Source organism: Apaloderma vittatum, unplaced genomic scaffold (genome assembly GCF_000703405.1).
Source record: "Apaloderma vittatum isolate BGI_N311 unplaced genomic scaffold, ASM70340v1 scaffold15955, whole genome shotgun sequence".
Classification (NCBI taxonomy): Eukaryota; Metazoa; Chordata; class Aves; order Trogoniformes; family Trogonidae; genus Apaloderma; species Apaloderma vittatum.
The window spans coordinates 42,025-55,350 of record NW_009718940.1 but is presented as its reverse complement, the minus strand read 5'-3'; the positions used below and the strand labels follow the sequence as shown (position 1 = coordinate 55,350).

The 13,326-nt window shown below is 40.1% G+C and overlaps 1 protein-coding gene across 1 annotated transcript in view; it reads right to left on the bottom strand.

Moving 5' to 3' along the window:
- The window catches only part of LOC104274740 (death-associated protein kinase 1-like), a gene marked incomplete at both ends in the record, with an annotated part of 31,838 nt that overhangs the window by 14,845 nt on the left and 3,667 nt on the right, over window positions 1-13,326 (bottom strand). The window contains 6 exons of the mRNA XM_009870455.1: window positions 998-1,043; window positions 1,226-1,378; window positions 1,806-1,832; window positions 1,975-2,023; window positions 2,301-2,430; window positions 4,284-4,422. Coding sequence (XP_009868757.1) covers window positions 998-1,043; window positions 1,226-1,378; window positions 1,806-1,832; window positions 1,975-2,023; window positions 2,301-2,430; window positions 4,284-4,422 — 544 coding nt within the window. The remainder of the gene's footprint in view (window positions 1-997; window positions 1,044-1,225; window positions 1,379-1,805; window positions 1,833-1,974; window positions 2,024-2,300; window positions 2,431-4,283; window positions 4,423-13,326) is intronic.

Here is a 13,326-nt window from a genome sequence, read left to right as displayed (position 1 = left end):
GAAAAAATGGCTACGACCAGTGGGGTCGGGATAGAATACCTGTGAAGTAAAGATATAAAGGAACCTAACAGGGTACAAAACAACATGTCTTGTTACAGAAGCGGAGACCTTGGTTCCTGAGAAACCAGCTTGATCAATGCTTGCTTCACCAGTTTGAAAGATCATTTCAACATGTTCAACGTGTTTCAACTGTTTAAGATCACCCCACAAAAAAAGTCAGCAAAGCGTGGTCAAATCTGCAGTTCGGCATGCTGGTGTAGAAATGTCTGCAGGATGCCGAGCTGTGACCTGGAGCAGCTGGGGCACAGGTAAAATGGCAAACTCATTCTCTGGGAAGTGAAAGTGGGTCGAATACCCACAGTGCATCTGCAAGACCCAGGAAATCCATGGCACTGAAGAGGTTTACCACTCACCATCAGAGTGCGATAGGGAATTTAAAAAAATGAAGTGGCACATGTTACTACACACATTAAGAATGACAGGCCCCATTTTCTCCCTCTCAGCCTAGTAGCACCACAACAGTTTGACTCAAAACCAACACTGCAGAACACTGGAAGATGACATGGACCAGCACCCCACACCAACTGCATTCCTCAGCCTAAAGAGGAAGGACAGAAATGACCCTTTGTTGCCCAATCTAAATAACGAGATTACAAGATGAAAAATGTGAGAAGAAATTGGACTGGATTCAGAGAACGTATCTTAGTCAGTGCAGTGCTCCTAGAATCACAGAATGGTAGAGGCTGGAATATTAGCTTCTATGCCTGAGAACGATTTTAATTTCAATAGTGGGCTACTTCCTTATTGCTACCTTACACAGAGGCTATGTTAATGAAGTCCACATTCTGCACATATTAGTTTTCACACTGACAGCTTTCCAAAACAGTAAGTTATATTAAACAATTATGGCAACTCCCCTTGTTAAGGAACTTGAAAAGTGAAAGTCAGGTATGAAATGATTAGAAACAGGACAACAGAGAATGAATTACATTCTAACCTTGATCCAAGGATGCAGCAAACTATCTTGAATAGTCATTCTCTTCCTTTAATAGAACAGAAGATAGAACTGTTTCAGATAGTAAAAAATACATACTGCTATATGTTTATTATACATATAAAATACATTATACATATCAGTACATATTATATCATCTAAAAATAACACGTAATCTGAAATACTAGAGACACAGGCTGCAACAGTGCATCCACAAGAGAAATAACTTACTTTGGATCCTTGACTAGAAGTCTTCGTATAAAATCTTTAGCTAGGGCACTGGTATTACTGAAGAACTCTTCTTCAAATTCATAATTCACAGCAGACACATTTGCTAATGTTTCCTGTTTGGTTTCTCCAAGAAATGGTGATGCACCACTTAGACTGCAAGACAGACAGAATATCCCTCTCATTACATCTTGTAACATGGCTGTTTCAACCCTCTGAGATCAAACAACAGCAAAAGTAAACACTGTTCTTTTCTACTTTAAGATTGTAAACATACTTTCACAAAGATGTAACCTAGCAGGTCAAAAGAAACTTTGCAGTAATTTCAGAGAACACTGATTAAGATAAAGCCACTGCGTAAAATCACCTAGATTTGAACAGAGCTTCTCATGCTATCTCAATGCTGATTAATGGCCATTCTTTCAACAATTTTACTATTGCTTTTATGATCATTCAACCCAAATCATGAAGTGCAATCAAAATGGTTTGACTTATACAGACACCACCAAAACCCCAGAGAATAGAATCAGAATTAAAAAAAAAAAAATATTTGCAAGAACAACCCATAGACTTTGGTACTTACAGAATGTAAGTTATTACACCAATGCTCCTGGAGTAAACGGGAAAAGGGGGAAGAGAAGGAAGGATGAGGAAAAGGGAAGACAAACAGAGGGAGGGAGAGAGAAAAAAAAAAGGTTAGAACATAAGAATACTCATAAGAGATTTATTTCAAGTAAGATCCAATAACTTACCACATATCTGCTTCAAGACCAAGAGGTTCATAATTTACTACTTCAGGAGCTAAAGGAGAAAGCAGGAAGATCAGTACCTAGTTAAAGAACAGACCTACGTCATTCTGACCCTATATATGTCAGAGATAATAAGATGCTGGTACATAAAAACACTTTAATGCAAGTCTAAGTTGGAACTGAATGCTACAAAATGCGTACTGCAATTTCAAAACATTACAAATTACACACAAATGACATAATGTAACTCAGCCAAAACCAACCTAAAAAAACATAGACTGTTTCATAGATTGAGAAAGAACAGTTTGAAGAAACAACAGTTGTCTCACCAACGAATTCTGGCGTTCCGAAGATATTTTTGAATTCATTTCCAAAATCAATTTTGTGTGCTAAACCAAAGTCAATAATCTTGATTCGAGGCTTTGGTACATTCCTGTCCAACAACATTATGTTTTCAGGCTTTGAGAAGGAGGAAGGGGGAGAGAAAGAGAGATTACATGTAGGTACAATATGTCTGACACATACCAGCATTCTTCAGCACTAAACACCTCTCTTTACCTCCTGCAGCCTCTTGAATCATGTCTTCAGCAGAAAAATACTGTCTTTTCCTCTAATTATTATCTAACACACTCTAAAAATCAACTACAGTAAATTAGGATTTCATCTTGATGACAGAGTGCTATGATTTCCAGAGGGCCAAGATTTAACCTCTGGTAGATAAAACAGTAGCAGTTTTCATGTGGACTGACCCTAGGTGAAAAACGCTGTCTTCGGTAAAGACCACTGCCTCTGTACTACAGCCACCTGAGTAGTGGTGGGAACTTGCAAGAAACAACGTCCTAGGATCTAGTACTTGAGTTTGGTTAACATTACTGCCTGAAAGAGGTTTCTTTCCCACTTCACGAGCAGCCAGGGAGGTATATCTTGTTGGATGTTCAGAAGAAACTTCTGGAGTGGTCCAACTCGCACATTTTAAGGTTCAACATACTTAGAAAAATGGGTAAAGGGCAGGTTCTCACGCCTTTTCTAGCCATATTTTAAACCATGACTTTGGATTATTTTACAACACAGTTAGAAGATAAAATGTCAAGACTGTCATTAAAGAAGCCTGCTTCTACACTCCTTTGCTGTAACTAGCATACAGAATCAGCTACTTAGCCTCTAAAGCCTGCCACGTCCACAGGCTCATGTGCCCCTAAGAGTTCTTGGAGCAACATTCATTCATCCTGCTCTTTTTTACCCTTCTTTTACCTCTTTTCCCCAAGTACAGGAACAGATATGTGAAAATGTAATTTTCTTCCTTCTCTCCCTACATTTCTATTGCATACTTCTATTTTTTTATTGTGCACACTTTAATTCACATATTCTTGGTAGCCAGTGTAAGCATGCCTTGTTACACTCCTAGCACATTAGCAAAACTTTACACTTCGTATTACAAAAAATGTATTTCATGCTAGATTCACAACTCTTTTCTTCGTCTGTCTGTCATATAAAGACCAAATACATTACCATAGGTAGTGAAGATGAGACTGGAAAAGGTATGCTTACCCTGAAATCCATTCCCTCGCCTAACTCAGCCCTAGAACACAGCACCCCTTTCAGAACTGCATTGCAAAGTAATAATTATATCTTCTTTTCCTATTAAGACAGAGCTGCCAAATTCAGCAGACTTCAGGGAATGTTCAGCTGCCTACCTCTGAAAAAAATTGTACAGAAGAAGACATTCTGAAATTGAAACATTGACAAAAAACAGGAACTGAGTTTAGGTATAAAAGCTCTATTCTCACTACTAAAAAGAGGCAATTAACATTTTTTTTTCTAAAACAAACAAAAAAGCCCCAAAAGCAAAAAAAGAAGAGGGAATGATCTGCTCTGTCTGCTCCACAAAAATCTTTGTACTTAAGTCTGTTTCAATTTAGTACCTATAAATAATGTTCATGTGAACATAAAATGTATACAACAGCAAAAAAAAAGTTGAATAAAAGGCATCCTGTTCAAAATGTTTCAGTCCAATCCCATCCGCATTCCATAAAATCATAATCATCATTTTTATTTCAAGACTGCTTCCTCAGAACGGTTTCATTTCATTGGAAGTTGCCATTTTCCATGAAGAATCTTACATTAAAAACAGATGGGAACTATTTACGGTTCAGTAATTTCTTTTCAATAGCTGAGCTTTCCCCTGTCTACATAAGCTAGCAAAACCAAAACTATAGCCAAGATCTGCATGATGGCAGATTTGTGGCTGATGTTACAAAGGACTTTAACGGCTGTTGTTTACATTTGTCAAAGTTTTAATCTGCTCAACACACCTTAAGATCAAAGTGGGCAATTTGCAGAGAGTGGAGATACTGAACACCATTAAGTATCTGTTTGAGAAATTCTGTGGCTTCCTCCTCCGTGAGAGATTCTTTCTCAGCTAAGAAGTCGAAGAGCTCTCCACCTGCAACACTTGGAGAGCAGAAGGAGAGTTATTGACAAGTTCGCTTTAACCAATAGGCTCCTTTTAGCATAGCTGTTCTTAAACCCGCCTTGAAAAGGATCCAGATGCTTTAAAGTTGTCAATGTCAAAAAAGAAAATTAAAGTTACTTAGTCCAACACCTAAATTAGTTAGTAGCTGCCACTCTTCCCCCTGAAAAGAATACAATAAAAGAGTCTTAAAAGGTTTAAAAAACCCAAACATGGTTGGCTGTATCTAAATTTCAGTGAAGTAAAACCCACTTGTTCTCCGTATGCACATTTAAAAGAATGAAATTACATGTGAAGTAAGTATACTCAAAACCTACTAATGTAATGGGAGACCTAGAAAATAAAACAGAAATTGGCTCATACTGCCAGTAAAACATTAGATTTCCACCCCCTCATTGAAAAATACAAAATTCAAAACTTTCTTCGGAAGAGTTACTGGTAGACGGCCTACTATTCGGTTTCTAACCCCCTCAAAGCATTCAACTATTTGAAAACATATTCTATTCTTTTAAATGGTGTTTTATATTCAGCATGTATGTTGTATTTTCACTCTAGCATTACCATACTCCTCCTACAAAGCCTCTACTGTTCTTAAGACTATTTCCAGCTTGTATTCTAGCTGCACAGGCAGAAAGAAGTGAGGAAGGTACATAAGCACATCTAGATTTTGGCACTTGAGGGAAGGGAATAAACTGAAGATGACCTTTTTCTCAGTTCCGTCAGCAGTCTGGCAGGAGTGATGATAATTGTCAATTAAAAAAAAGAGATATTAAAACAAAGTGAATAGGAAAAATGAACTACAACTATTCTTAAAAAAACCCCAATCTCCTTCCAGCTTAAGGACGTATAGTGAGATGACTTTCCACTGTGGCAATATAAGTGCAGCATTATTACCTAGAAATGTCCTAGAGACTGCAAAGATGGTAATTTTATCCAGTATATTTTGCACTGTTTGATATAACAATAATCAGACAGTATATCCTAATTTATGTTGCCTTTCTGTACAGAAAAAAATAATCTGGTCACAATTTAATCTTCTGATTATGAGAAATAATGGGATTAGCACGTAACAATAGCTAAACAGCCTGGGCAAATTTTTGGAAATACATTTGACTTCTTTATCATGTCTACTTTTCAAGGGACTTAATCTACATTATTGTAATGCAAATGACATGAAAAGTGTATTTTAATGAGTTCTTGGAGCTTTCACTGAGCTGCCTAGACGATAATGAAAGTATTGTTTTGGCTATTATTTGTCTTGTAGTATTTTCTGCATGAAAGCAATTACTGAAAAAAAAATACCATTAAATGTAAGAATTATAGACTAGAAGGATGAGAGGTCATTTTAGTATTTTTTTTTTTTTTAGTAGAGACACTAAACTGGAATACCTGAAGATTAAATACAGTCCATTGTTTTACAGAGGCCAGTCAGAAACATCATACAAATAGATACCCGTGCATATTACCTTGTTCTTTGCCTCTGGCTGAAGAAAACAGCAAGAGTTAGGGCTGGGCCAGCCACTGAATGCTGACAGACGCTCTCTAAACCCACCTTGCCCCCTGAATACGAAGGAAAATGGAACGAGGCAGAGGGACTTACAGATTGGAAAAACTAAAACAGCTTTCATGAAACAATAATAGAAATAATAGAGAACTATGTGCAAATATATATAAAACTGATATTGAACCAGACTTCCCCTCCCTGCTAGCAATCCCCACTGGTGCTGCAGAGCAGGCGGCACCAGGGAAGCCCCAGGCTCAGCAGCAGAGGAGAGCTGGGTACAGGAGCTGGATTCCTGGATTCAGGAACTCAGGATCGGGATCAAAGAAGTTCGTTAGAGTCCTCCCTGGATGCAAGCCACTGAGGAAGGCCTAACCCCTGTGACTGCTCCATTTTGTACTGAATATGATGTATAAGTAATGGAATACTCTTGTTGATCACTTGTTCTGTTTGTTACTCACCAGAGGTACAACTGTTTAATTCCTTGTGACCCTTTTTACTTCCTGGCACCCCAGCGTGGCACACAAGAGCCAACAGTGGCCTTAGTTACTATAGGAATAACTATAAGCACGAACCTTTGTGCATCCCAATCCCAGGCAGTAACATCAGGTGTTACCACTGCTAGTAGCAGATACTGTCTGCAGAAACATGCTGTTAACTTCAGAAAGCGCAGCCTCTTTGAAGAGACTGAGCTGAGAAGTAAATATCACTGAACAGCACTGGTTCTGTTTCGCTTAAACTAGGACATGCCTGTAGCTCAGCAAGCACTTTGTGGTGATGAACAGAAACCTGGATGGTGACATAGTGTTGGCATTTCTCTTTAATTTCCAATTACTGGGCTAAGGGACTTGCGCATCACATAGAACTTGTTTCCATGTGTTCCCAAGTGGATGCTTGCTGCAGTCACCGGGAGACAACTTACTGGGGGGCCTCCATGCCCGCACACGGAGCAGGCAGTCACTGGAACCACGTCCCCAGCCATGGGCAGCTATGGCAGCAGCCACAGCAAAACCCAATACCTTTACACACTCTGCAGGATTTGGCACTGGGTTAACTGTCACCACCCAGGTTTGTGAGCTGCGAGAGGCAGATCCTCGGCTGAGGAAGAGGCTGACAGGCTGCACCACAGGGTTATCCATTCCGCTTTTCACATAGATCACCCACTCTGGAAACAGCGGAAGCGTTTGCTGATGTTTAAAGTGTTCATCAGCTGTCACAAATGCAACAGAAGTACTCAGGGCATGTATGTTCAGCAATGCCAGCTTGCAACACGGTGCTTCCCACTCTACAGTCTAACAGGGACTGTGACAGTGGCACGCAGGTGTGGGCATGTTTTACGGCTGTTACAGCTTGCTCTTATTTCTGTTGGAATTTCAAAGATATGCAGTCTCTTTGAAACTTAGCAGTCATCTATGAACAACAGCACTGATTATACATGCTCCTTTCAGATCCAAAGACTTAATTCCCAAGGCTTATTTATTTTTGAGATACCTTATAAAGAAATATACTGTATCTGTGTAAAATGGAGAGAGCTTCCTCATCTTGAGCTGTTTGTCTCCAGTCCTTCTGTTCTGTGCAATTTCATATTTCTAAACTTTATGCGTCTCAAAGATGTCACATTTGTGAATAGTTAATTGCACGAGATCACAGCATATAGCTCTTCTCTAGCACTGCTGAGTACTATCTTCCTGTCTTTGTCGTAGGTTAGTTTTAGGACATTTCTGATTATACCATAGACCTTAAAATAGTATGAAATAAAACGTTTCCTGTATTTCACAGATACTATGCCTAGTGCTTTCAAATCTTGCAACTGAGGTCCACAGAAGCTAACAGAATTTTTTTTTTCTTCCTTAAAACTGGAAGCTAATTAGCAAAAGTAGTCAATTTTTACAAAGTGGTGTGTGCTTCTTTAGATGTGCAAGTACTGTCACCCAAAGCGACTCAGCAGCCCTCGCTTAAGGAGCAGGTGAGTGAGGAGACGCCAGATGTAACACACTCAAAGCTTTCTTCCAGAAGCAGCTGCACCTCTGATTGATGAGATTTTAGTGTGTCCCTTCACATGACGCACCTTACCCTTAATGGCCAGGGTGAGATTCCAGGTGGATTCACCTCAGAGAGGAGGCTGCTGCCACTTCTACTGCTGGCAACTTCTCAGCTGCAGGGGGTGGGCACAGCAGTCTGTGTTCTCCCTTTGGGCACAGCCATTGCTGGCAAGCACTGTGCCCAGCCAAGCTCTCCGCCAGCTGCTTTCTTTAACTGGTAGGGACATAAGGCATGAGGGAAATGGGTTTTATAGCAGTGGTGAGTAAAAAGTTCAACTAGCACACACAAGACAACTTGGAAGTGCAGAAAAGCTCAGCTTCCTGGAAAGGTCCCTCTGCTTCAGGTGGCCTCCAGGGTCCTTCCTGCACATGAAGGGTTGAGATGCCCCGCCCCAGAGGTTCTCAGTAATGCAGGTTGTGTTCAGTAGCTTGCTCTTCATGCTCATCAGACAGACCACTTATTCTCTACCTCTGATGACTCTGGCAGGTTTGATACTAAGCTGTACCACCACAGGTAGACAGAAGCCATGGTATCACTTCAGGACAATTACCTCAAGCAAGTCATAGAAGGTTACTACATGCCTACACTCAAAACTCTTTACAAGCTTCACTTCCACAATTAATTTACTGGATTACGGTGCCCCATGTCTAACAGCAGAGTCTGCTTTCAGCGATTTCATAATCAGATTATATATCTACAATCACTAGATGCATCTTGACTGGACTTCCAGATATCACAGATCAAGAAACGAGTTAGAACAACCCAATGAAGACACTAACAACATAAGATACTGCAGTCTTCATAAACCTCCTAAAATGCTGTTTAGTTTCCAATTCTAGATCTGCGACTCAGCCAAGATAACACAGCCCCACAGTAAATAAACACTGCACATTTTACTATCCCATGGTCACCTTCAGAAGTGGAGTCAGAAACCAAGAACAAAGCTCCATTCCACCAACGTACCTGTGCATGTCCCATCTCATGCTCAGAGGCAGTCTTACTCTAAGGGACAAGGGGTATACAACACCATACACAAGCCCCTACAACTGATCTTTTTGAATGTCACTTTCTCCCAAGAGGTACATTGCTTCTGCTTCCATTACAATGCCCCAGCCTTGTTTCTACGTTAGCTTTGGGGCTGCTGGTGCCCAAAGACCCTGTTGAAATCTGGCTGAAACCAAGCCATTATGTGAGTCTCCAGAGCAAGGCACACTTGCTCCTGGCCTGCCTTTGAAGCCCTGCAGAAGAGCTGATGCAGCCAGCATCTGACAGACAGCTGCCAACCACTGGCTGGGAAACTGCTGCTTCCTGATGGCTGCAGGAGAAAGAGGTTCACCAAGCACTAGAGCTTCCTCCTGTAGAGCACTCTGGAGTATCTGTATGTAGCAGCTGTATGCAGTACCTGGAAGCGCAGAGCTTCTCTCTGTTCCATTTCTCTGTCTGACAGTAGAAACTACCAGGCAGCTTTGTTCATTTGTGCCATAACACAACTCTGATCCACAAATTCCTAGAAAGTAACTCGTGGGCAACAACCTATACCTTTCAGATTAACAGAGGAAATCACAGCTAAACAGGATGCAAAAGCATCCATGTGCACCTACACATACTGTTTTCCCTTAAAGCATTAGTTCTTCAAGGTTTCTGCTTAAAAGCTTTCTGTTTACCTTTAAACCAAGTCATAATTTTGCAGTCATAATAGGTTGTTCAAATATTCTGCTCAATAAAAGAAGACACTGTGATTGATGAAGGCCATATTTTAATCATAAGTTCACAGAATCATACAATGTGTTGAGTCTGAATGGACCTTTGACAGTCATCTAGTCCAATCCCCCTGCAGTGAGCAGGGACATCTTTAACTAGATCAGGTTACTCAGAGCCCCCCACTCAACCTGACACTGAATGTCTCCAGGGATTGCACCTCTACCAACTCTCTGAGCAACCTGTTCCAGTGTTTCACCACTCTCATAGTAAAGAACTTCTTCCTAACATCCAGTCTAAATCTACCCTGTTCTAGTTTAAAACCATTGCCTCTCATCCTATGGCTACAGGCCTTTGTGAATAATCCCTTCCCTTCTTTCCTGTAGGCCCCCTTCAGGTACTGTAAGGCCGCTGTAAGGTCTCCCCGGAGCCTTCCCTTCTCCAGGCTGAACAGCCCCAACTCTCTCAGCCTGTCCTCATAGGAGAGGTGCTCCAACCCGCTGATCATTTTTGTGGCCCTCCTCTGGACCTGCTCTAACAGGTCCATATCCTTCTGTTAAGGGCTCCACAGCTGGACACAGTACTGCAGGTGAGGTCCCACCAGAGCAGAGTTGAGAGGCAGAATCACCTTTCTCATTCTGCTGGCTACACTTGTTTTGCTGCAGACCTAAACGACATGTTATATGATTGATCATATTACAGAAAACCATACGGCCTGAGTAGATCTGTTTTCACTGTTATGACTACACTTTATAGTGTTTTCAAGTAGCAGAGCACATGTTTTTAGAAATATTTTGTATAAACATTTTTGCTAAGAGCAAACCTGTATGTGTTGCCTTCCCGATATTTCTAGGCAGAGGTGGTAATTTTCCTGAACTGATACAAGTGAAATAATGCTTCATTCAACTTCATTCTTCCTTATAAAATGCAATAGTAGTGAAAGTATTTCCCAGTCTTCCCAAGCGAAGGCTGACCAACATTTTTACAAGCATTTCTCTTTGGGAAATAAAATACAACACATCTGCAGAAGAAGGATTTCTGAATTTTTTTGCAAGTTGCCCGGTTTTCTTAACCATGAAATAGAACTGATCCCTAGATCTCAGGGGATGTCATTATGGGAACCTACACAGGAAACTTAGAAACAATTAACCTTCAAAGTCAGCGTGGTCACCCTGTAATAACTCAGTCACAAGCCATGTTGATCACATTGCTCATATTGTAATAGCACCTAAATTACAGCTAATGTTTATCCAAGGATTTCTAATGTGGTTAAAAAAGCACAGAAACAAACCCCAAAACCTAAGTCTGAACTTCTTATTTGAAGAAACTTAATCTAGTAAGTTGAGGCATGCAAGGTTTAATTTACCCTGCTCAGATTTCATACCAACATGAACCAGAAGTTAAATTCTAGAAAAAATTTACTTCATTTTTAAAAGCAGATACAATTTGGAAATTATCTAAATTCTTCTCCAATTCAAAAGTGTCTTCTCTCAACTTGCAAAAGAAATGTTTTCCCTAAGGATTCTGTGGTCAAATGTCTCTTGCATTATTTCAGAACAGAAGTTGTCAGCCCAAGACCAGACTGAAACATTGCTACTTCTGTTTTATTTAAGGTTAAGAGGTTTTACATCCACTTCATTTCACAGCATTTATGAATTGTGCAGTTACCAACTCACTCCTCAGAAGTACAAAGTGTACCAAATATTTACAAAGAGCAGAACTGGGCTGCTAGTTTGTCATGCTACTTAGCCACTGAACAACATTGTGCTTCGTATTTTCTTTATCTAGCTATCAGAAGAATCAAGGCATGTTACGGTGTCACTATGCCTTATCATTTTCATTTGCCCAGCTCCTACTAGAGACACCAACTTCTACGGAATCTTTGGTGTGCGTGAATTCTTTAATAAGAAGTACTGGCCTCAGAATGGTTAGCCAGAAGAACACAGGCACCAAAATCTGGAGTAAGTAAGTTAAGTCCCACTAAGAGTGAGACCTGAACCCTCCCGTGTATCTTCCCTGTGCCCAAACAGAACTGGTATATAGATTTCCATTACTCAAGTTCTCCAAGCACCCAGAGTCTGGATAACGCATGTGGTTACCAACACTTGGGCCCAGCAGAAGACCTTAGCATTCTGATGTCGCCTAAGATATTAAAATTCAATGTACAAAGAGCATTCAGGTTTAGAATACAAGAGTGCCATGCATTTTGCTGAGGGAGTGCAGAGCCCAGAAGTCAGGTGCTTTCCCTCCAAGACATGCTCAGCACATTGCAGAAGTCACACAGGCTTTAGCTCCTTTCTTCTCAGCCCTGTCAAGTCTTCATTCTTACCTCGACATGTACCCTGTGCATCTATCTGTAGGCATGCAATTCAGGATTTTGAAGTCAAAAGGTGGCACAACATCTACAAAACAGCATTGCAGAGCTTCCTTACTTGCTATGACACCTCAGTTAGGACCAAGATTCAATCCTTCTCTCAAAATTCAATACAAGTCCACTCGAGATCAACCTTTTAAGGACTTAGAGGTAAAATAAAAAAAAAACTCAGAGCTTTTTCTGTCGAAAGATCACTGAAAATTAAAGAAACTCTAGGCAGACTTCAACCTTCTCTGGAAGCCAAGCTACTACAAATCTAAGAAGTGAAATTGACTCCCCAGTAAGACAGAACAGGAATTTAAAGAGTTCATCATCATTTGTTCTTATTTAACCTTCAATGAGCAACTCATGACATCATCAGAATTTTCATTCACAGATCTATTATCATCTTCTTGCTCTGTTCTGTTTTGGTTAATATAATTAAGGTGTTTTGGTTAATATAATTAAGGTACCATGAAGGTACAATGGAGGTGGCAACTCTCTCAGACACTGGGATGCACAGTACTAAATTTTAAAGACAGTATATAAGAACTTATTTTTAAAAAAGCATAAGCCCTAGTAGTTAATGCATAACCACTTCTAACTTAATGTCATTCCTCTCCTTCTAAAACTTTCACCTTCTCCATTTTTCCTGAATTTTAAAAACAGATATTAATCACTCAGAACTATGCCACAAGAGGTAACAGGTTCCAATTAAGATTTCTAATTCAGAAATGGAGGTATGTTTTTTGCAGAGAAAAGTATGAGCACCTAACTCCATCCACAGCTTCACAGCGAAGAGTCAGCTGCTGACATCATCCTATCTTAAAAGGCAAGAACACTTGCTCTACTTTTAAGCATTCTAAGGATAAGGTAAATTTGTTTATGCTTTGCAGTTTCACCAAGAAACCATAAGACTCCTACAAAGCACCTTGCACTGAGTCTATTTTGTAGGTCTGCAGTCTAAATGAAGACATAACGAAGTCGAAGGAAAAAAAAAACCAGAAGAGACAGATTATCCATCCAAAGGTAGCAAAAGGGGAATGAAGTAGGTGTAAAAGGTGCTTGAGGAAAGAAAATAATTATCACTGTGCAACAGAGGCATCTCCGTTTTATAGTCTGGAAAGTCTGATAAAATGATGGCTTCAGCAGAGCTCACTGGAAATAGCTTAGTATTGCTAAGATATAACAGAGACTAGTTGTTAGATGGAAAAAGTACTAAAAAATTCTCTAATTCTATTATTCATGTGACCATAGAAAAAAAGCCCCAACTATTACAGCTTTAATTTC